This window comes from Megalops cyprinoides, chromosome 16 (assembly GCF_013368585.1).
Source record: "Megalops cyprinoides isolate fMegCyp1 chromosome 16, fMegCyp1.pri, whole genome shotgun sequence".
In the NCBI taxonomy this organism is placed as follows: Eukaryota; Metazoa; Chordata; class Actinopteri; order Elopiformes; family Megalopidae; genus Megalops; species Megalops cyprinoides.
Window position 1 is genome coordinate 24,144,497 of NC_050598.1, and position 25,149 is coordinate 24,169,645.

At 48.0% G+C, this 25,149-nt stretch overlaps 1 protein-coding gene across 2 annotated transcripts in view; it reads right to left on the reverse strand.

Annotated features, from left to right (window-relative positions):
• Positions 1-25,149, reverse strand: part of drp2 (dystrophin related protein 2) — a 79,312-nt gene that overhangs the window by 3,025 nt on the left and 51,138 nt on the right. The window contains exons 3-19 of one of the 2 annotated variants that reach the window (XM_036548092.1): positions 21,710-21,866; positions 19,567-19,687; positions 18,790-19,058; positions 17,727-17,873; positions 16,229-16,307; positions 15,495-15,555; positions 14,190-14,251; positions 13,700-13,774; positions 12,578-12,779; positions 10,532-10,617; positions 9,308-9,465; positions 6,540-6,706; positions 5,612-5,723; positions 5,217-5,353; positions 4,758-4,823; positions 2,284-2,349; positions 310-453 (exon numbers count right to left, since the gene is read on the reverse strand). In XM_036548092.1, the coding sequence (XP_036403985.1) occupies positions 310-453; positions 2,284-2,349; positions 4,758-4,823; positions 5,217-5,353; positions 5,612-5,723; positions 6,540-6,706; positions 9,308-9,465; positions 10,532-10,617; positions 12,578-12,779; positions 13,700-13,774; positions 14,190-14,251; positions 15,495-15,555; positions 16,229-16,307; positions 17,727-17,873; positions 18,790-19,058; positions 19,567-19,687; positions 21,710-21,866 (2,109 nt within the window). Of the gene's footprint in view, positions 1-309; positions 454-2,283; positions 2,350-4,757; positions 4,824-5,216; positions 5,354-5,611; positions 5,724-6,539; positions 6,707-9,307; positions 9,466-10,531; positions 10,618-12,577; positions 12,780-13,699; positions 13,775-14,189; positions 14,252-15,494; positions 15,556-16,228; positions 16,308-17,726; positions 17,874-18,789; positions 19,059-19,566; positions 19,688-21,709; positions 21,867-25,149 lie in introns of those variants that run through there. The other variant, XM_036548091.1, reaches the window with a different exon arrangement.

Genomic DNA, 25,149 nt, shown 5'->3' on the forward strand with positions numbered 1-25,149 from the left:
AAGGCTTTTTCTAGGGCCGTTGGGACACTGTGGCAAAGTGGTAAGGAACAAGATTTGAAACAGAAAGGCTGTTGATTCCCCAGCTGGGGACACTGCTTCTGTACCATTTGGCCAAGGTGCTTAACCCACAATAAATATTCAGATGTATAAATGGATAAAAATGTCTTTCTGGATAAGAGCATCTGTTACATGACAATATTGTAATGTAATATAATGTAATGAATGCAACAATGATGTTAATCTGAAGCTACAACACAAATAAAGAATCTCAACTGCTGTATAGGGTATATGGATGAGGGGCACACTGACCTGTTCTCATTCTCCAGTCGGGCCAGTGTCCGCTGAAGCTCATCCTTGTCTTCACAGTTAATGTTGCCCAGGATGTGCTGGCTGGTCAGGGAGTCCTGCTCCAGGGCGGGGCTGGAGTGACGCAGGAGGTACTGATCTTCATCCCTGAGTCCCCACAGAGGAGACAGCACACTGAGCCACACTGACACAGCGGCACAGACACACTGGCACTGAGCCACACTGACACTGAGCCACACTGACACAGCGGCACAGACACACTGGCACTGAGCCACACTGACACAGCGGCACAGACACACTGGCACTGAGCCACACTGACACTGAGCCACACTGACACAGCAGCACAGACACACTGGCACTGAGCCACACTGGCACTGAGCCACACTGACACTGAGCCACACTGACACAGCAGCACAGACACACTGGCACTGAGCCACACTGGCACTGAGCCACACTGACACAGCAGCACAGACACACTGGCACTGAGCCACACTGACACAGCAGCACAGACACACTGGCACTGAGCCACACTGGCACTGACCCACACTGACACTGAGCCACGCTGGCACAGCAGCACAGACACACTGGCACTGAGTCACACTGACACAGCAGCACAGACACACTGGCACTGAGCCACACTGGCACTGACCCACACTGACACTGAGCCACGCTGGCACTGAGCCACACTGACACTGAGCCACGCTGGCACTGAGCCACACTGACACAGCGGCACTGAGCCACACTGACACAGCAGCACAGACACACTGGCACTGAGCCACACTGACACAGCGGCACAGACACACTGGCACTGAGCCACACTGACACAGCAGCACAGACACACTGGCGCTGAGCCACACTGACACAGCAGCACAGACACACTGGCACTGAGCCACACTGACATACTAATCCAGTGTTTCTCAACCCTCTCCTGGAGGACCCCTTGTCCTGCGTGTTTTAGATCTCTCCCTGCTCCAACACAGCTGATTCAAATGATCAGTTTGTTATTAAGCAGCTTCAGGAGTTCATAACGAGCTGATCATTTGAATCAGCTGTGTTGGAGCAGGGAGAGATCCAAAACATGCAGGGCAGGGGGTCCTCCAGGAGAGGGTTGAGAAACTAAGCAACACTGATGCAGTCAGAGGACCACTGGCACAGAGAAATACTATGTAGCACAGGCGTGTTGACACACAGACACATTGCACAGCACAGAAACTCTGACACAGTGCAACACTGCCACCAGCCACAAAGAACAGTACTGACACCAACAGCATATACACACTGACACTAAGAAACACTGACATCTGTATCTCATGCAGGATCCTGATAGACAGACCCTAGATGCAATTTTGTGCATTTCTGACTGTTAGAATTATGTAGAATAATATACGTAAGATCTGTCACAGAAAAAAGTCCCTCAATCAGTCACTCATTTACTTGCTCCTTCTGCTTGTTCACAAACTAACTCCCTAACAAGAATATCCTATAGGACTGTTAAGAATGCTAAACTGGCGCATTCCATAGAATATTTTTATTTAAGAACCTTACTGACTCAGTCACCAGCTAACCTACCTCCCTCCCCTACTCCCTCTTTCCTTCACTCACGCACTCAGCTTTGAGCAGTTAACCTCCCCCTTGATCATTGCACAGGTTTCCTATAAATTCCCCGCTGCAGTCTCTTCTATCAATATATCCTCCGGGCCTCTTTAATCACAAAGACTTTTATTTGATGAAAGGGGAGTGCGCACAATGCCTCACTGAGCCAGCCATGGGTCATTTTCACTACCTTTCTCATTTTTATTAGCCGGCGAAACCTCCCTCAATCACACACACACGTATGTGTGCGCATCCACACACACACACACACACACACACACACACACACACACACACACACAAACACCCTCACTCAGCCATGCTCTTGCAAAGGACCTTGTCAGTGGTGAAGGTCTTGGTGTGTGTGGGTGGTGATATACTCACAGGCTTTCGTCTGGCGAGAGGCTGTCAGTAAAGAAGGAGCAGTTCTGGTTTTCCATTTCTGCCAGTCTGGAGGTAAAGAGACGGACAGTTACCGAGAGGGGAATCGCACTTTGAAGCCAACGCCGCTAAGACTGACTGATTTCCCCATTCCATACGTGGGCAACACAGTCTGAAACTTTGCTTTCAGCATAACCGTCCAGACAAAAACCACTTTGGAGGGAGTGATGAGGTTTCAGAGGCATACTGGAAAAGCTGGAGAATTAAGAGCCCTGCTGCTTGGGCACAGAGTGTAATGAAATGTGCTAAGTGCCTTGTCGGGCCCTCCGCTTTTGAGATTACCCACCAGAGACCAGACCAAACTCATCTGCTGATGGAGGATGGCCGGTGCGAGACAGAGGCTGGCAGTGATGAAAAGCCTGTCAGGAAATCAATAGTGCATCATCTGCCCTCCCGGGCACCTCCCACCAGCCCCACACTGTCCCGATGAATTGGCATGGCCTTCATTCAGCCAGGGACCACTCTGATTAGTCACCTAGGACATCCATTGCCTGTTTGGAATGGGGCCTGCGTCTGGCCTGGATCTCACAGGAGCCTCAGCCCAAGATCGCCATTCATGCAGATTGCAGGGGAGGGTCAGCGAGGCAGAGGTGGGGTTTGTCATAATGGTGATTAACGATGACTTACGTAACAGGTCGTGGCATCTCTAGGATACTACTCTAGGAAGGGTCTACATATCAGTGCATCTGCAGTGGGGTGTGCGTGTGCAGGTGGCACTCTCGTTCTCAACGGTCTTGCCAGCCCTGTGTCTTCAATAACAACGGAACAAATCCTCCCTGCTAAGTCACTTCACTCTCAATGACGCACAGGCAAATCTTCCGCCTTTAGAGGCAACCTAAGACATCAAATAACAGACTTCCCTTCTGGGGCCTAACATTATAACAGAGGATTAAGAGAAAACACCCACTCCTTTCACTGTAAGAGTGCCTTTCCCCTTCCGGGGAAATGACTGATACATTTCCCCTTAGAGTTTTTCAAATATCTGCCCTGCAGTGTTGACAGCCTAGTGTTGATAGCAATTTAGACTTCTATTACAGCTCAAAAGAAGGTATGACAATGACGGAGGAGGTAAATACATAATTTGATTCCTCATTAACACATTTTGCTTTTTGCGGAGAGCCGAGAACTGAGAGATAACCTGAATTAGAACCATTCTGCATGCTGACAAACGAGGATTGATCTTCAACAATCACATCCTCTCCAAGTCATAAAAAGGGGCTGTCTTTCTCAATTTGGCGATAGCTCATATTTCACTAAGGAATAACATCTAGTGCAAAAAATAATGTTCCGTGTCTCTGAGCGTTAGTCTTTCTAAATTTTCTGGAGGAGAAAGTAAGCTTAGCGTTTTGACTGGAAATGAGGATGGGACCATTCTGGTTAGACAGAGGGCTTTGGCCACAGTGTGTGAGACAGCACTGAATCCTTTAAACAGAGTATCTTCAGAGCCTCTTCAGCATACATTTGTCCAGGAATTATTATTGATTATTTTCTAAGCAGATGTGCTTATTCAGGTCGACTTTCTAAGCTCACATTTTACACGCTGTATTATACATTTACTCACTGAGGCAAGTCAGGGTACCTGCTGTGCTCATAGGTGCAGCATCCGTGCACACCACAGAGGATCCAAACCAACAACCTGCAGGTTACAGGCAAAGCTTCCTAACTACCACAGCACACTCTGAAGAATCCCGCAGCAAAAGGCACTAGAGTTTCCATTCAGGTTTTGTAGCTCTGCTTCTTAGGGACATTTTTTCCTTTTTTATTTTTTATTTTTTTTTTAAGAGTTCTGGCAGACACCCAGGGCTCAGCGTGCCAGTAAGGTTTATTTATTTATTTAGCCTGCGCCCAGGAGTCGAGCCAGTGAAACCTACTAATTGGCAGCAGATGAATTAACGTGGAGATTATTTCTGAGCGGAGGCAATTAATAGAGGTGGGGCTAATGGGCAGGGCACGAAACTGAAGGACAGAGGGAAGAGAAAAGGAAGGAGGCTCCTTGCTCTTGGTTTGGCACATTGTGATTTCGGCCTGTCAGCAGCCTGTCAGCGCTTAAGCACACAAACAAACAAAAGACGAACTCCAGGACCCCTCTGCGGCCAACAAACACCCTGTGTCTGAAACGCTGCTGCAGCCCTCCTGCCAGACAAGACGCTGATCTGGGCTGGCACCTCGCTGAGTCCAAGCCCGGCCGCCGCACTGCGGGGAGGACGCCGCTAATCAGATGCCAGGTGACCCCTGTCGACCCTGCGGCAAAACCCCACGGCGCGACCAGACTGACCACCGCCCCTCATTACCCATCAATCCCCGGCTCTCCCTCACCCCGTCTGAAACGGCCTGCGGCTGATTCAATCAGGACCGAGGACGGGGGGCCTCCGGGCAGAGAAGCGTGGAGACACTGCAGTGCGCAGCTGGACCCCTACCTGCTGGCGAAGTGCTCGATCCGGGAGTGGGTGTCGGCGTGGGGCAGCTTGGGAGAGGAGCAGGGCCTGGCGCAGACACAGAGGCACAGCTGTCAATCACCTGTCACCGCCGCATTAACAGCGTTTCGGCTGCCATTCCCCTTGTGGACGCCTATAAATACACACCCCCGCACCCCTCCCACCTGCCTGCTCACTGCTAGCAGACACCTCTCTGTCTCCTGTACCCATGGGGGGCCGAACTGCTGTTCCTCTAAGTCAGAGGTATCAGAGGATGTGTTGATGTGTCAAAAATGTTCCAGTGCTGCAAATACAAGTTTCTGTACCTATGACAGGAACGTTACTGATGTTATAGCAATGTTTTACTTAGTAATATTTTACTTCCTATTTCACTGTGTCGCCCTCTGGGATCTGTACACTTTCTACATGAGGCAGACCTGCAGGTTTAAGCTGATTACTCACGTCTCCACACTTTCAGCCTCCAGGACAGACTGCACAGGCAGGTAGCCTCTCTGTGGGTGTTTGCTGAAGTACTGCTTGGACCTAAACTTGTTCTTCAGCGTCTTGGCAAAGTCCCGCATCTTCTCCCCAGAGGTCGTCTACGGGGAGGCCGATTAACAAAAGAGTGACGCTTTCATCTTTGTCGGCGTAAACACCTCTCAGACAGACAACATCCACCCAGAATCGGCTTAGAACACATTACTCTCGTAACAATTCAGGCTCCTGTGGGCTACATTCAGACGTACCATCATGTCCGAGATAACTCAGATTGAGCCGTTCTTACACCCTACTGACATTTGAACAAACTGAGGTCCTGACACCTGCCCTGTGACAAGACCATGAGCAGAGTGTCTTACCGGGGTGTAGTACTCCATGATGGGGTAGTGCAGCTTTTTGCCCTTGGTGGTGCGGCCTGTCAGGAAGCAGGTCTGGCAGATGTCCACGTTGAACTGCTTTAAGCTTCGATACCTGTAAGGAGGACAGTGGGGGAGCCTGGACCTGTCAGCCGATCACGCTCACTCCAGGCCAGTGGGCTGACTCTCACTTAACCCAGTTTATTCTGAGTGTTTTCCTCTGTGTTCTACACAGCGGGTGCGAAATCTTTAGCTCCTCTTTGCGTTAGGTTTGAGTTGGTGCACATAAATTCTGAAAATTACTAGCAACTGGGCCATGGCAGAATTAGAGTAGCCACTATACCACAATAGTTTCAGAATCAGGGAAATGTACTGTGCTGCATCCTCAGGACTCAGCAATGACTTCGGAGAGATATGGCACTGTCCAGCGGTCAGTGATGCAGCCCTATAAAGTCATAAAAGACATTAATTTACCAAATCCATCTCCAGATGATGCTCAATCCCAGCCAGTATTTTAACTTTAGTTTCAGCCCAACTGTTCTCAGCCCTTTCTTTCTTTCATTGGAGAATTCTCATTTCATTGAGATCTCTAGCTCCCCCTAGTGTAACCCTACGGTCACATGGATGACACATGGAGGGAGACAAACCCTTGTCACTTTTCACTTGTGGGCGTTCCTGGCTTGTGGTTACTAGGTTACAAAACTAGACTCAATAACATGTTTCACACTGCCTTCACTCCCATTGGTAGTGTTGCATCGCTCCATATTTGCATAAAATAGACCTCTAGTCTATAACCTAGTTGGCTTTGCATCGGCCACTTGTCTCTTGTCGCTGTAAATCGCCAACTGTCATTGAAAATAAACGGCAGCCGGGCGCTTTGTCTCTCTCCTGTGTCGTCCGTGTGACCGTACGGTAAGACGCCCAGCCTCACCTGAAGCCCTTAATGGGGCACTGCTTGCAGACAGAGCACTTGGCCTGGTGCTTGGCGGACTCAGCCGCGGCCACACGGTGCAGGACTGGCAACCACACCACTGACTGCGGCTCTAGGCTCATCCACTCCAGGAAGTGAGACACCTCAATGGCTGGCTTCCCTGGCGCCTAAACCAGGAGGCGGAGGGGAAGGAGTAGGGGGGGGGGGGGGGGTCATGGGGAAATTGATGAAAAAGGAGGTAGGGGGAGGGAACAGCAACAGCACCCAGGGAGACACAACCTTGTACCGCATACTAACTTTGGCAATTAATGAAAAACACAGACACTGAAGCATGAGTTGCCATAAAGACATGTCCTCTTTCAGCATTGGTCACTGTAACAGTTAACTACTGGAAACTGCACGCGTTTGGGATTGTGGTCGCCATGGATATGCACATAATGTGAGCAAGGAAGCAAATGAGACTTAAAAGAAACTAACTGCACGCTGTGCAATAAGACAGAGGATTCAGTTCTCTCATGTGAAACTATAGGGAGTTGACTGCATTCTTCTTCTTACTAGTGTTATTCTTATTATATATTTACTCATTTATTTGGATTCATTCCTTATTCATGGCATCAGAGTACACAAGAGCAGTGTACAAACACCAGACAAGCAGATGCTGTATAACCAGTTGCAGAATACATAAGTACAAGTGGCTACCGAGGGAGCAGAGAGCAGTAAAGACAACATTAAAAACAAATCCCAAAGCGCAGCAAATGCAGACTGAATAATAATTACTAAATACATAAATAATAAGTCGAGTACACCAGTGCATTTATGCAGCAGACAGCAGGCTAGAGACTGAGCCCTCGGTCTGCACTCCAACAAATAGATTTAGTCCAGATCCACACTGGGTGAATCCAGGTACAGTTCAGATACAGAAAAGATAAGAAGAGGACGACAGGAGAGAAGCAAAATAAGGACACAATACAGAGACAGCCTGGGGCATATAAATGATCCTGAACATCCTAAATACTCACCAAAGGTGCATCCAAACTGCATTGACCTCATTTGTATTATGGCCGTTTCACATCCTTCCTATATGTGGCTGAGAGGCAGGCCTGGCACTGTGGGGGTGCTTAGAGGTGCACTGCATCCCCAGATGGACCTCAGTGCAACCCCAGTTGTCTCCTTTTATGCCGATGTCTACATAGCATTTATGACTTTTTGTGCAGCCCTGTGGATGGCAATTGCACCCCTTGTATTTTCTCCTGGCGCCGAGACTGCTACAGTATGGTATTTAAAAATCTCCTTAGTCCCCCCTCTGTCACCCATTGACAATTTCCAAGGGTACGGACCTGCCTCTACCCTGATAACTGGACCCTCCCCTTCAACGTGCAGGGTTGCTTAAACTGGTTCTCATATTCCTCCACCATATCTCTACCAACACTCTGGGTCTTGCTAACAAGAAAAATATTTTCGCTGATTGTTACATCCTGGGCTCACAGTCAGAGCACCAGAGACTGTACAGTATATGATTTCAAATCTACACAGCCTGAATACGCAGTTCACCAGTCATTACTACACCGAAGTCTTTCTATGGTTCACACAGAAAAGTGCCTAAGCGTGTCATTGTTCAATTTGGCCGTGTTAATACTGCCAGTGATTAACAAGAGATACAAGAACTTCTGATTGGCATAACATTGATGTTTCAGCCAGAATTAAAATACATGACATGAAGCAAATGTTGAAATTAATGGATTTTAATTAGCATGGCCGTTATCAGAGGCATGGACTTGAATATAGCAGGGTTTTAATGAAGGATCGGCCACACAACCCAGTGTCAAAGTCGTGGGGCAATTTCCCAAAAATCTGTACCTTAAACCAAAATGACTAGTTTTCTCTATGAGCAAATCACCATCAGCCATGCATGCATTAAATTATATTAGGCATTAATCAAAGCTTTTGCATTGCAAACTACCACTGACCATGTAAAATACATAGATGTTCTATGGTAGGGCTCGCCGACTACTTTTTATGGGAACTGGGTTACAAAACAGGTTATAAGCAGGGCAAACATCTCCCTGTTCCTACATGTGTATAAAAAAATGCATTATTATTTATCACATCATATATATGATGACGATTGGTGACAATCTAGTGACTGTGATGTATCATAGTACATTTGGCTTCCCTTGTCTGGTCAGGCTTCACAAGTTAACTAGCGGTAGGGCTTGAATAGTGTTATGCTCACACTCAATGGTTTGGGAGTGTTGATAGCCTAGTCTGACAATGTTGCCCATTCAACTTGAATGGATACACTTCTGTTTTTTTGAGCTGGAGGTCACTCCAGATAAGAGCATCTGCTAAATGAATGTAATGAAATTTAATGATTATTCACCATTAGCCAACTAGCAACCACATTCAACAACAACAACAGCCACCAAGGTAAAGCAGGACCACCTTGTGTCCTAGGACAGGAAGTGACACTATGACAGGAAGTGACAAGGCATGAAAGGAAGTAACAAAGCGTGGAAAGAAGTGACAGGAAAAGACAGAAGGGAACAGGTTGTGGCAGGAAATGACAGGACATCACAGGAGGTGACAGGAGGTCACGGGGTTTGACAGAGAGTGACAGGAAGTGACACGGTGTGGCCTGAGGTAGCAGGGCGTGACTGAAGGTGATAGGCAGCGACAGAAAGATAGTGGGCACAATAGGAGGGGCAAGGGTGAGAAAGGAAGGGGACAGGAGGGGTCAGGAGGTGACGGAGGACCGACGGTTGGCTCACCATGCGGAAGCAACTCCTCACGCTGGGCTCCACATTGCTGCCCCCAAAGGCGGCCACCTCGCCCAGCTGGCGGGGGATCTGGATGGCCTCGTGCAGCAAGAGGCTCAGGTGACGCTGGTCCGTCAGCCCGCCCGGCCCCGACACCTGCCGGAACAAATCTGACCAAGCACCGTGTCACCCGGCAGAAGGGGAGCGCCAGGGACAGGGAGGAAAAAGAGAAAAAGAGGCATTACGCACGACAAAAATCAGGCCTCATTCCAGCATTTAATATTCCGCTTGATATGAGTGTGTGCATTAGCTAAGGCTTGTAAGGCACTGTCATGTCTCCCCGTCTCTAGCCAGTTACTGAGGATACAGAGGCAGACAGGAGTGTGAAAACACTTCACAACACAAATATAAATAGCAGCAGAATACAATGCCTCTCCCTTGGTTATATTTTTCTATAGACAAGAAAACGAAACCTACGGTGTGAATAAGCAAGATCTAAACTACTGTCAGTGGAAGCAGGGAATCTTAGCCAGATTCAATAACACCAGATGTGCTCTTTATAATTGTAATCAGTGATACTCCCTGAGCTGAGAGATCTAAATGTGCAATCAAATCTCTGAGAAAATCTGGCATCGTACCCCCGGTATTGCAGCCCCGTCTCGCAGGGATGATTCCTTCCTGCTCCAGACCAATAATCAAAATCACGGCCAATCAAAGCACGGCCGCCAGCTGTAAACGTTTACCTTTGACCCAATGGTACTAGCTCTCACCCCCCCCCCCTCCCCCGCCCCCCCCCAAAAAAAAACCACCGGGGCTGGTGTACCAGTTCTCACTGCGGATGTACATCTCTCCCTTCTGTGGCAGCGTTTTACGGCACTCGCTCATAAAATGGCCATAAAGGCGCTCTAAAACTGTTTCCCTTCAAGCTGTGCGCCGATAAAATATTAGAGCCTAATTGAAAATCGAAAAAAAGGAAACCGAATCTACAGCAGCAGGGGCTGCGGCCTCTCTGAGGCAGACGGCTGCTTAAAAGCACTTTACGCACGGGGGTAAAACAAAAGAAAGGAGCTTTTGACATAATGGAGGCTTAGCGGCTCCTTCCATTAGATTGAGTGGATGTCTTATGTAATGCGTGTAATCAGACGGGCTCATTTTGCTTTGTTTTTTTGCGTGCGTTTGTTTGGGTCTGTGGGCTGTGTTACGTAAAGCTCTGTGACGGCGCTGTGAGCGACTCACATCGATACTTCTCCTGCACGTCAGCATTGCACAAGCACACCAGGCCTGTCTTGAAGGAGAGGACACGCATCTTCCCGTTCCGGCCGCTGGAAGAGGGGTAGGGAAACTTAGAGGGGCGCCCCGCTTCTCACCATAACGTGAATTGTGGGGTGTAACATTAGGACTACACCAGTGTATGATGACACAGGATTATACAGAATCTCTCTCACACACACAAACTCTCTCTCTCTCCCTCTCTCTCCCTCTCTCTCACACACACACACAGAGGGGTACAGAAACTGAGAGGGGGTGCCCCACTTTTCACCATCACATGATTGGGGGGTGTAACATTAGGACTACACCAGTGCATGATGGCACAGGATTATACAGAATCTTTCTCTCACACACAAACACACACACACTCTCTCTCTCTCACACACACACACACATACATACACAGACACATGCACACACACACACACACACACAAATACACACATGGTAACATACAATGACTGTTTATTAGTCTTATAAGTCTTATAATTTTCATGCAAGTGTATCACAAAAATACCCTGAATATCATAGCAAGTTATGAATCTGCCTCATTTCATCAGCCAAATTTTGACCCCAATCGCAAGGGTCCATCTGGCTCCGATCTTAACTATGAAGCAGAGAACAGACGCGGGGAGGTGCAGGATCGTTAGCCGACGGCAGGGCACAGTCTTTGGACGGCAAAGCTAAGTGGGTCAGATTCTGTCTCTGCTTCTCTGGCTTCGGGCTTTGGGGGGGGGGGGGGGATGGCGAGAGTTCATGGGGAACGTGACGTGTCCCAGCACCGTCACCGCTTGAGTCACTGCTCTGACTCTGTGGAGGGGCAGCCAGGACAGAGCCAGCAGAGTGCAGAAGCATATGCACTGACTGTGTTTCAGCATCTTCAGTGCCTACAATCCCTAAAAACTGTTTAAAAGAGGAGTCACAAAAACTACTCTCCCCTCAAGCACACGTGCACACACATGAACACGCAAGAACACACAAAGACAGATAGACACACACAGATACAGACACACACACAAAAGCAGACAGATACACACAAACACACATGTGCGCACACAGACAGACACACACACACACATAGACACAAATATGCACACACACACAGACACAAACACACAGCAGACACATAAATTCCAAGGCACACAAATTCCAACAGGGTACACATTAGGAGAGGTTCAGAACTGGCAGTCACACAAACTGAATGTAAAAAAAAAATCATCTGCAGTGTTTTTAAAGTCCTGGAGTTAACTGAATATGTTCAACTCATTCTTATGCAGAGCGAATATTAATCAAAAAATAAAAAAGCACTGCCAGAAATTTATGTGTAGAAATAAAAATACAGATTTTTTACTAATTAGCTTCAAGAAAGCACACCTAAAATTCATAATCAAGCACACAGAGAGAAGGGAAAAATTTGCATTCGGAATCAAAGGGAACAGTTTTTTGATCTGGTCGGTCAGCTCCAACTGAATCTGTTTGACCTTTTGCCTTGTGATTGCTTTGATGGCTACACCAGGGCGCAAATCCAGGAGCCAGGCAGAAGGGGCAGGGATGGGTGGGGCTTTGAGGTGAATGGGGCTGGAACATAGGCCCAACTTGATGGAGTGGCAGTGTAGCATACTGGCAATGCAGTAGGACTTGTGACTGAAAGGTTGCCAGGTCGGTTCCCCGCTGGGGCACTGCTGTTGTACCCTGGGCAAGGTACTTAACCCAGGAGTAAATATCCAGCTGTATGAATGGGTAACATGTAAAAAAATGGCAACCTATGTATGTCATACTGGATCAGAGTGTCTGCTAAATGGCAATAATGTAATATAATGTAACGGAGTGAGTGGAGTATTGATGGCATGGGAGGCTCAGGGAGGGAATGGGATGACCTTTTATGGGTGAGGAGGGCAGGGGTGGGGGGGGTGGGGGGGGGGGTGGGACATAAGCAGGAGTCTGAAAAATGGAGGGAGCATTGGTGGGGGAGGGTGGAGCACAGGCACAGGGGCAGAGGGGAGCATGTGGTACCTGTCGTAGACGTTGAGCAGCCAGTTGAGACACATGTCCACGCAGAGCGGGATGTTGACCAGCACACCGCGCTCCTCCTCCAGCCGCTCGTACAGGCTGGTCAGCGCGTGGATCACCTCCACCACGTCCATGATGTGCTCCCCATGCTGCAGCTCCTCTTCCCGGAACACGTCCCCCACGCTGGCCAGCGTCAGGACGTCCACTGGGAGACAAACGCAACCGCCTGGTCACCTCTGTGTCTGTCCCTTGGCAGCAGCAGCGGTAAGAGCTCAGACACATTTTGCTTCTCTTTGCAAAACCAGATGCAATCTCTTCAACAGACTGCAGACTTCAGTGGGTCTTGTCTGAGGTCCTCCATAATTGGATGATACGATAATTTAACCGTACAGACGGAGATGGCTGCAGAGTGTTCAATATTTCAGACACTAAAGGGCATTTTAGATTTATTTATTTATTTTTTATTTATTATTTTTTTTTGAAAGAGCCTTGTTCGATCATCGGTGCCGAAAGGCTCAAAGAATCCCGCGGTTTCTATGGCAGCATTGTAATTAATTCTCCTAACAACGTGGGCCAGCGGACCAGCAGAGAGATGGAGGGAGAGGGAGAGAGGGGGAGAGAGAGGGAGAGCTGATCAGCAGTGTGTCCGTCACTCCCATTCAGCTGAGCACTGCTGGGCCATTTCCAGGGAGAGGGGAGAATAAAGAGCCTGAAGGGGGGGATGTGGCTGCAGGGCTGCGGGGAAGGGTGCCCAGAGGCTCCCTGGTTACGCGGCAGCGTGGGGGAGGGGGAGGGGGAGGGGGAGGGGAGGACGACTCGTCCACCGCCTCCCTGCTGTCTGCGCTGAAGGAGATAAGCCAGGGTGGCCGTGCCTGGCCCTGCAAAGGCATGCCTTTACATTTCATCCAAATTGCTTAATTACCTTCCCCCTCAGTCACTCAGCTGGACCAATTATTAGGCCTAATTAGCCCCAAATAACCGTAATTTCAGGCCCCAAATATCAGAAGCAACATAGCACAGTGGAGCTCCCCGGGCCTGATATAATGTGGAACACTAAAGGATGGCAGCGTCACTGTGTCAAAAAATCTGTAACTGGGGGAAGGGGTGGGGGGGCACAATACATACATCGCAAGGCCTTCTGAACTCGCCGCAGCTTCATGGCCGTCCGGTATGCAGAAAACTTGATGTTGTTCAGGTCAGCTGGGGATATGGGGGAGGGAGAGATGAAAGAGGAGCATGTAAGAGAAACAAACACATCCAACCCAAGTTGCCCTCACCTCCCTGTTTTCCAAACTCAGCCGGCGTGATCAGACGACTCATTAAGCTTTCTGCGTCTGTGCAAGCCGGGTCGCTCAAAGCGCCGCTTTTTGGACACCCCCAGTCAGATCAGATTAATAAAGAAAGCAAATGCTGTTTAATCACAACTAATTAAGTTCATGCACAGCAATCATATAGCTGGCAAACGGCACCTCCAGGTTAATAAGAGCGATGCTGCAGTCTCTGGGTGTGCGAAATATCCCAAATTAATGAGCGACAAGGTGAAGTAATGGAAATTTTGCACCCCCAGTGGAGCAATGTGGATATGAAAGGCTGGGAGGAAGTTTAATTGTCTTACCCAGAGCCTGGTACAGCTCTGTCATCTTTGGGTGGTCCCAGCAGGTTGTCTGGGCCTGATGGCTAAAGAGAGAGAGAGACAGAAGGAGAGAGAAAGATACACACATACGGAGGGAGATAGATACAGACAGCAAGAGACAGCCAGAGGAAGATACAAAGATGGAGACACACACAGAGGGAGACAGGCACACAGAGAGAGACAGAAATTCACAGTGGGGGAGTGAGATAGATACACAGATGAGATCAGATGAGAGACAGAGAGGGAGAGACAGGGAGTGAGAGAGAGAGAGAGAGAGAGAGAGAGAGAGAGAGAGAGAAAACACTGATCATATACAGTCCTCACTCAGTTCCACCCTTCACGAATTCATGTTAACCAAAGAAACTCGGGCTGTGATTGTACTGCCGGTGTGGGGAGACACGCAAAGGCTTTTACAGCCAACAGCAAAGCACAGCGACACACCGGCACCTGGCCCAACGGCATAACAAACACGATTCGACCTGATCTAAGTCGGGGGGGAAAAAAGAAGACATCACATAAATAAATTAACACGCTCCTGGCAGGTGAAGTTTGACAAAATCCTGGAGGCGATTTGAGCTCTCATCATCTCCTGCCTGAAAGTGTTGCACGATTGATGAAGCTCAGTGGGAGACACACCGACAGCCCAGATGTGTAGCACAGGAAGACTAACCACGCACACGGCAGGGTGGGGGCAACCTGTACACGCCGGGGGTGGGTAGCGATTAACAAAATAAACAAAACTCTTTGCAGATGCTACAAAGGGATGTGCTGATCGACTCTGCGCTGAAGCTGAAAGGCTCACACGGCGAATCTAGCGAGCGGATAGAGGGAGTATTGATAGAGTAAACAGCTAAGCGCCCTAAGGGAGAGAGGGTTCAATACAGTACCCAGACTCGCCTTTACAGATTCTCACCCTGAACGAGGCAAGGATCAGGCCAACTCAATATTTATATAAGCCTGGTCTCAAGATAGCTCAAAAGGCTAATCTGCAGAGGATGGCTTCCAACAGGAGAGGCTAATCAAACCATTTGTTCCAAAGACCCCATTACAGGTGATGACACCAGAGATTTGATACTTGAGTAACAATGCGTTGAGAGAGCAGTGGAAATCCATTTCAGGATCACATAAGCGCCATGATCTCCACTTTCCACCTCTCACCGTGGAGCCCCCAGTTTCTCACGGTCTCACAGCACAGACTACATCCACTTAGGCTCTCAAGCACCTTTGCTGTGTGTGAGCATATGCCAAATAACACATGCTGAAGTGTGGTCGACATGTTGGACTTACTTGATGTAATATGGCACTTTATTGGGGGATATGGCACGTTCCCATGGAATCTGCACAGAACCTGCAGAAAAAAAACGAGTGTCAGTCAAACCAGAAACTGAATACGACAACTCTGCCAAACTCTGCCAAAACCAGAGGGCACCCCATCCACAGACATTCTGGGAGGTGATGGGCAGGTGGAATTGGGGGTATTGATCTTGGGTCGGACTGTGGGTGTGAAAAGCAACTAATTCATTGACGGAACAATAATTATCTTAGAAACACACAAGGGGCTTGCTTCGGCAATTACAAGAAAGTTTATTTTCCACAGCTAAGGTTGTTGTGCCTGTACGATAAGATAACTCTTTTATTTCCATAGCGATGCCTGGCCCACGACCGAAAAAGTGGAACTAAACGCTATTCACTCACAGAACACAACAGCACTGTTCCTCCATGACAATTAAATGCAGACCTGCTGAATCTGGACCTCTCTGACTCAGAGCTGGTGCTTAATGAAGACGTGCTCCCCTTTCACTCTAACTAGCGGCACTCTCACCACACGCCCCAGCGGGAAGCTGGGCCGCCGATGTTACTCTACGTGGTGCTGCAAAACAAAGACGCAGGCTCTGTTCCTGACTCAGAGAGAGCCATTACGCGGGCCGCCACACACTGTTAGGAGAGCCGCTGCTGTCCCAGAAGGCCGGTATCACAGCAGGGGCTCGCGAACAACCGGGGGAAGACGAGAGTTCACTTACTGGAGAGGAAGTGCTGGGAACCGGGTCCAAAGTCTCTGTGGGCGTCCTGCAGCTGTTTCAGCCTCTCCTCAATGCAGCTCTGCAAGATGCAAGTGGAGAAATCCTGGGGTGAACTGTGGGACAGGATGTACGGGGAGGGGGGGGGGGCTTCAGTTTAAATCCCCCCCCCCCCCAACCCCCCGCCCCAAGCTACTCTCCAAAACAATACATGTTTAGCCTTTGAAGAGAGATGGGTAAAGGAACATATTCCATTCACTTCAAAGGGAGATGCTCAGGCTGACATAGAGATGTCGGGGACAGTGGCGGGGATGGCGGCGGGGAGAGAGAGGGGAGAGAGAGGGCGAACGAACTTCAATGAGGCGAGGGATTTCAGTATGTAGAGTTTCCCTCTATTTTGATGGGCTGGTTTTTCCCGACTCACAGGCCCGTCGGGATTTAAGTCTGCTAATCCAGGTTTATTTACAGAGCAATGGATTTACTGTGTAAATTATCATCCGCGAATGCTGGAAACGTCTGACTACATAAACAAGGTCGGCAAATCCACTGACTGAGGGGCACAGAGTGGAGGTTTCCAAAGTCATCTCAGGACATCGCTACCGGAGTAAAGTCAGTGTTACAGGGAGCTAAGGAGTCTCTTTTCTTAGAGCACAAAACATATTTATGTGCATTTCATTTGTGTGTTTGCATCCATATGAAGGATAAAATTTTTGCCTATTTACATATGGATAACGAAATTTGGAGAAACTCCAAGGCACTGAAAAGATGCGATTCCGTGTGTTACAATATATCTCTCATATATGCTGTGCCTTCACCTGAGGCAGCACGACTGAATTATTAAAGACAAAAATATTAGACACAAAAAAAAAAACAGAAATCAGCATTACATTATACTGCATTACATTTGTGTCTCTAGACGCAGAGCACAGCTTTTATTCAAACGACTTTAATCATCATTTCTGCATTTGCCACATAATTCAAGGGGGGGGGGGGGGTAAAGATGCCAGCATGAAGAACAACTCAGAGCACACAGTGAAACAGGGAAAAAAAGGGAGCTATTATTTCAGCAGCCTCTCAGCTTCTGGCGCCCTCCCCGCCTCCTCTGCTCCTGAGCGCTTCCATGTGGCATGCTTAATTAACTGCAGAGATGAGGCACACCTCCGGGGGGGCGGGGGGGGGGGGTTTCATGACTGTGCAAACACCACCAGCTTCATCACCGTGAATGCGGAGGCAGCCGAGGAAAGTACCGGAACATGTCTGAGGCGCGGTGCAAGCGGGCTCTGGTGCGCCACGCTTTGATTTGGAGCAAGCTGGCAAGCGCAGCACCGGAAGATCGGAGCAGGGCGAGAGGGAGCCAGACCGAAATCATATGTTTCTGTTATTTCTACTGCAAAGTGCTCTGTGTCACAGCCAAACAGGCAATCAGGGGGAGGAGCCCTGCGTGGCGACCCGGGGACAAGACCGTGGCGGGAAGGGGTGGTGCTGGTGGGGGGTCTTGTACCTGCAGCAGCTTCCACCTGCTGTTGAGGTGCTCCAGGGAGCGGGCGTTTTCCATGGACAGATGGACGTCGGAGATAGCCAGCTGGTGCGCCAGGTCGTTGATGTGCTTCATGCCCTCCTTCACCTGTGTCAGCTCCTCCTTGAACAGCTGGGGGGACGGTGGTGGGATGGGGGGGGGGGGGGGGGGAGTAGGAGACGACAGCCAATCACAACCGGGGACCCTTCGGGCTGTTTCCCGCAACCCAAAACCACAGGGCAGGTGCGGTCACTCGGGCCTCCCCTCACTGATGGGTTATGCAACTATCAGAGCGCAGCCAGCCAAGGCACCGCTAATGAGCTGTGTTTACTGTATTCTGGCTGTTTCTAATGGACCCTTGCTGCAGGCTCATAATATAAACATGAGGCCAGAGACTTTTTGTTTAGCCCGGCTGCTGACAAGGCTGACTTGGGAAGTCTGTGTTTAGTTAGGGGGATAACAATCATGCCAAAGTTGCGGAGTGAGATGCGCCAATGTGCAGTGTGGTGTAAGCAGTGAATCCTTGCCTTCTGGAAATGAAAGAGAATGGGATACGTGAGTAGTCCGGTAACTGCTACTGCCAGCTCTGATTTTACGTGTTTGTGTCCGCTTTATCACCCTGCAACACCCGGCAAAACATGCACATCTGCATAAATGCACACAATGTCACGTGCACGCATACATATGTACCCACAGGTATGCACATGTACAGATACAACAAACGCACAAGCATGTACGTACAAACACAAAAAAACACACACACACGCACACACACAAATATTGCTATGTATTCAGTGAGTAATGACAGTTATTAGCAAACAGTAGTTGGCACTGTGACTTTTCGGCATGACCTGTGGATGTGTGTCATTGCAGTTGTTTATGAAAAACAAGCAGACTAGAGATGGCTATCGGCGTGTTTGCCTGCATTTGTGTGTAGTTGCAGTTCTTCTGCACGTAATATATTATCAAAAATAATAAATACAAAGTAATTACATGCCTACTCCTGCTGTTGCACCCCTGTTTTAGGGTGTTTGGCCCTGCCACGTACCTTTGTGGCGTCGATGTGGTCCTGCAGCGAGTCGATGAAGAGGTCCCCGACGGGCTCCCAGGCGTCCCGCACGCCCTCGGCCTGCTCCAGCGCCACGGCCAGCTCGCCCATGGCCCCCTGCACCTGCAGCAGCCTCTCCAGCGTGCGCTCCATGTGCCGGTGGCGGTCCACGCAGCGCGCCGTTAGCTTCTCCCACAGGTCGCTTGCCACGTTGGCCTGCTTCCACACTGAGCGGCTCACGTTCAGGATCCGTCTCCGCGGTGACACCTCTGGAAGATTTTGGGGGGGGGGGGGGGGCGGGGGTGTCGGGGAAGCTCGTTAGTCAACCGGGGGACCGTGTCAGAGGGTTTCCTCCAAAAAGCAAAGCACCAGCACAGGCTGGTCCTCTAACAAGAGGAGAAACGGCCATTTAGGCTTATAATGCTGTCCACGTGACAGACAAATGCCAGGTGGGCAGCAGGGTGGTGGTAACATAGTGGTAAGGAGCAGGAATTGTAACAGAAATTTTGCCAGCTCGATTCTCTGCTGGAGCACTGCTGCTGTACCCTTGGGCAAGGTACTTAACATAGAATTGCCTCAGTAAATATCCAGCTGTATAAATGGATAGCGTTGTAAAAACTGTAACCGATGTAAGTTGCTCTGGATAAGAGCGTCTGCCAAATGCCAGTCATGTAATGTAATGCAAAATGCCCGATGGTGGAAAGGCAGAGTTTCACACCAGCACTGCTGTTGATCAAGGATGTGTGAGCGCTGGGGCTTTTGTGTGCGTGAGCAGACCTTTGCTGTCGGTGAGCGTCTCCTCCGGCTCCTCGAAGGGGTGCTGTGACAGGAAGGCCTGCGCTGACTCCAGCACTGAGTAGATGAAGGGGCCCCGAGACTTCACATCCTCCATGAAGGCCTGCAGAGAGACCGGTCAGAGCACAGACTGCGGGCGCTCGGCGCCACCTGGTGAAACCCAGAGGTGGAAGGTCAAAGGCCAAAGGCCACTTGGCCCTACCTCAGGTGTAATCAAGATGGGCTCCCATATATTTCATTCAGGCCACTTTCAATTAATTCCCGGCATGAGCCCAAGTTACCATGCATATCCTAGTAATGAGACCTAAGATGGAAAAACATCCCAAATTTCTCTGTGTCATGCGGGCCTTCACTGCCTTCCAGAAATGCCTTCCTTTCCAATGCTGCATTTGGCATTACTTTAGGAGCACTCATACAAATTCAGGAAACTAAAATGAAATCTAAAAGGACCCCTTCCCTCTACCTCCGAAGATTCCTTTGGCAAAGCCTGTCGCCCAATCCTCTTACTGCACGAAGAGATTACCGTTTATTTGAAACCTCCTGTATTACACCCTAGAATTACCCGCGGAGAACAGCACAGTGGCCAGTGTCTTTCGGTACCTTTTAAACCACACAGCCACAACAAGCCATTCCTGATAACAACAGATCAAATTAAATTTGGTCTTATGATCATATTAAATAAGAACTCTCAGTGTACTAGTCAAAAAAATGAGGGGAAAACTCACAAAAAATCAGGCTGCACTTCCCTATTCCATTCCTGGTGAGTTAATACACCAATCTCTAAGCGCCCCAGAGATCCACAACGTAAAGGAGGCAGAAATTCCCCTCCCTCAGCTTTAGGCTTTGATTTAAACTGAATCGGAGGGAGGTCTCCCTTCCATTAAGCATATGTAGAAAGGCAAGATTACAGATCCTGCTTGGGTGAATTATGCATGTGCAAGATAACAAAAGGAATCATTTTTATTAACCCTCTCAAAATTGACTGCCTTTATTTACCAGAGCCCATGAGAGCCTATTATACTGAGCACTCCTTGCTGCAGAACCGTTGAAAACAAAAAACTTGGAGCTCCCCTAGTCTGTACGAGCGGTTTCCACATAAACACACGCACAGGGACACGCATCCGCACACCGATGCAGAGAGGAATAAATCCACTTAAGATCAATAATTCACACCTCTTAAAACAGTGCAATTCTCTGCAGACCAACCAATGCAATTTCCCTCTCTGCTTTGTCGGAAAAAGTTTCAGAGCAACGCGGTGCTCTGGGATCGAGCGCATCTTGGAAACATACTAGAGGAATATAACACTGAAAATGAGGCTGTCAGAGGGGGTGGGTGAATGGCGGCAGTAGCGGTTTATGCTGCCAGTAAGACATTACGCAGTCAGATTTTTTTGCAGGTTCGTGCACAGTATCAAAATCGAGGAAATACAGCAAGACCATGTGCTTCTACCCTCACCAGAGAAACAGGCCTGTGAGGTTTCATTTCTTTCTGTTAATTAATTGTCTGATTTTATATATCGCTGTCAGGGTAGGGGGTGGTGGGGACGTGGTAGGCACATGTACTGTCAATACTTTCCTCTCAGAGACCCTTGGAAAACTGACAAGATAGAAAATTAGAACAAAGGGAGAGGGAACATTCTGCAGCAGAACAGAACCAATTACAGTGAGTGTGTGTGTGTGTGTGCGTGTATGAAACAGAGAGAGAATGTGTGTGTATGCATGCGGACTCAGTGAATCCTGCAAACCTCACAGCAGACACCAGACAGAAAAGTAGCCATTTTCAAAGGTAATTGATAAAACACCAACACACAACACAACCATTGTGTGAATTCTCTGCAAAGGAGGGCATAGTTCAGACTAAATTTGTCCAAACTATTTTTCTCAGAATTCCATATATGGATTATTTCGGTTTTCTGCACTCGAGTGGATTTTTCCTCTTTCACACCAATGGTGAGCAGGGAGATTTTTTAAAGATAACTGTTTCAGACGAAGCCTCATCCTGAAATGACCTCTTACTTTGCTTTCCTTTGCCTTCACATACCTTCCTTGGTTCACGACTGTTATGTTTATTAATAATAAATATGATTCATGGGGTTTGGAGGTTCTGCAAGGCAGTGAGACCCACCTGATGGAACTCCCTCTGGTGCTGGACGGCCCCCACATCGCCCCCTATGGGCAGCTGCTCCGATAGCTCTTCATCCTTTACCGTCAGCCATTCGATGATCTCCTGCAGGGAGAGCTGCAGCTTCCCGCTGTTGTCCGAGAGAGCCTCTAGGCGTGCCCTGCAAGACAAACAACACACCTCCAAATCAGCACCCACGCTCACCGAATGGGTGGCATGCGTAAGATACAAGCTGTTGGTTCCTCATCAGCCTATCAGCTGGCAACTCTGAAGATTCTGATTCAAAACAAACATGATGTGAAAGTGATGCAATACCATCCATTCTACTGGTATACTAGTAGCAGAGTGATAGAGATGATGTGTGTAAAGAATCAGCCTTCTCCCATCAAAAATCTGTGAATTTGGATGTCACTCTAGAAAAGAATGGAAAGTCATCCAGTAAAATGTGCTGTTGGTCGAATGTGAGTGAGTGAGTGCGATAACCAATGAATGTTCAGAGTTCAAAGATGCTCAGTTGCCACTAACAAACATATCAATAGCAGATCCCTTAGAAATTTCACTTCAAACAGTATTTGTAACTGTGTGCACATGTGGAATGAGTAAATGAGGCTGCTATTGGCCAATTAGCTGTTTAAATACAGGTTTATGAATTGTTTGCCCTATTTATTCATGCTCAGATCATTCATATTTCTGTAAAATATTTCTGTAAAAGTCCACTCCAATGCAGGACATTTCACTACACCATTGCTAGGGGCTGGAATCTTCTACAGGAGCACTTACACCCCCTTCAATTATTTCTGTGCCTGCTGTTACTGGCTCTGTAAAGTCCTTTTTAACTGATAGTTGTAAATGCAATCTGTAATGTTAACCATCTAGCTTACATAACCCTGTATCACAGGCACTGCTGAATGATATTAATATCTTGGTGTGATTTTAGACAGCAGACTAAACTGGAAGGAGAACTCCGTGTGCGTCAACAAGAAAGTGTTTATTTTTTGGAAGAAACTGAGATCATTCAGCATACATGATAAAATGCTGCTGGTTTTCTATAATAGTGTCTTGGCAAGTGTTTTGAGTTATGCACCGGTCTGTTACGGTGGTAATGTGTCTAAACAAGATGCCAACAGCCTGAGTAAAATGATTCCGATGGCTGGTTCCATCACTGGGCAAAAACTGGACACACTCCATGCACAACACAGGACTGCTAGTAAAACTTAACTCGCTTCTGGATAACAACTCACACTCAGGCCACATTCTGCCAGTACCAAAGCTGCTTCAGTAATAGGTTTATTTTACCAAGAACGACAACAGAGAGATTTAAGAAGTCTTAAGAAGTCTTTTCTCAACTGCGGTGAGATTGTGGAATGAGTGTATAGGTGCACAAATGGAACCCTCTTTCTAGCTCTGGCTTTCTCAGCAGTGTTGTTGATTGCACTTGTGTTGTTCCTTTGTCCTACTTATTTCCCTGTGTTTCTGTATATTGTGTTACATGTCGTGTACAGTGAGAAATTAATGTTCTAGCTGTGGGATCAATAAAGTACTACTACCTCATATTCATGTCATATTCATATTGTTTTGTATTGCCACATATTATTTTAACACTGCCCTACCCTAACTTCTTTCCGTTATTTGCCAGGTTATTATTGTAAATAAGAACTTGTTCACGGGTGATCGTCCTGGTTAAATAAAGGTTTAATAACAACAAATTTTCCCAGCCTTGTTGACACTACCTACAGGCATACCTGCGGGCAATTTCTCAGCCGGACGCAGCAAGGCCAAAAGCGGGAGGAGCGGAATAACTGTATTTGTTGTGGCAAACGCACCCCCCACAAATAAACACAGCAGCAAAGAACAGCCTGAACACGTTTATTAAATTGTGTTACTGTGGGAAACCCTAAAAAAAACAGGGGGATGGCATGGAAAACCGCTGCATTCATTCTTCCCAAGTCCCGTCGTGTAGAGTCAAGCTTCTTCAATGCTATGAGAATGCACTGGAGGGTGCTGCTTAAAATAGCTAGCGAGCTGCTTTGCATAGGCGGCGGTGGAAAAATCAAGCAGCTTTTCTACAGGTGGAGTGCAGATGGAGAAGTGGCCAAGAGTCGGCACTGCAGCTGTGTCATTAGCAGGGACCGCGTGCACTTTCATACAGTTTGGGAAACTTCATTCCTTAAGGAACTCACGTAGCAGCTTATGTAAAATTAAACCCCTTTATTTCCTCAAACGGGCACATTTAGACGTATTTAAAATAATCGTACGCCCACTCGAATTGTCATACACTCAAACGTTAATTACATGTAATCATTCCCGAAAACTTCATGTGCATTGACTAGCGTTCAAACACAGCAGCAATAATCAATACAGACAAAACACCCACCAGAAGTGTATGCATAATGATAGAGGAACAGTAGCCTTATCACTTCAGCTTGCATGCTTCTTCAGCTTTTGCGCAAGCTTCTACATAAATAGCTATAAATAGCATGCGCTCACAAAAACTAGAAATTCTTAAGCACTTCACAGTCACACAGTATTAACACTGACTGAGAACAAGCCAGGTGCACTTGAATGTGGCCGGTGAGAACACGTCATATCCACAAAAAAGACTGCTTTGAGACAGTCAATTTTGATATACTGGTAAAACGAAGGAGGGGGAAAACATTTTCAGAGACCGCATTTGTTAGTTGGCATTATGGGTGCAAAACAATCAATGAAACAATGCTCAATCAGATATAAAACACAGTTTTACCCACCAGCCTGTGGCGTGTGGGGATGGTCTCTGAGTTCTATCAGAATCACAGCTGGGAATGAATGAGTCAGTGTGTGTGAAAGCGGTCCAGTGTTTCAATTACTCTGGAAATCTTTGGCTGGCAGCTAACGCTCAAAATACCATTAGGCCTCCAGAATATGATTTAAAAAAAAAAAATGATGAACACAAAATCAGCGCGGTGTGTGCAGACCGGAGTGAGGGGGTAGGCAGAACGAATAAACAGGAAGGTTGTGCAACATCCATGCTGAGACCGCAGAGATGGGAGAGAGAGAGAGTGAGAGAGAGACAGCAAGAGAGAGAAACAGCATTACAGTGATGTTCCCATTATATTAATAAACCCAATAAACCACCCGGTGCATACACATTTTATTAGAAATCCTCCATCTCTGAGTGAGCAAACCCGTAGGATTTCACATCACGTAGCCTGTGTCTGCGAGTTTGCATAGAATAAATAAATGCTATAAATTACAAAACAAAAAAACTAACAAAAAAAAAACGGCAATCCGCTGAAAATTTCACAAAGCCATCGCACAGCTCACACCGTGAGCAACAGTATTGCAGAGGCCCTTGTTCCTGCACAGGCCATTACGTGTGTCTGGAAACACGGCCCGGCTTTATCTTTCCCTGCCAAAGCCGCAGCGGTGATGACAGGTCGGAATCACAGAGATGCGGAACAGTG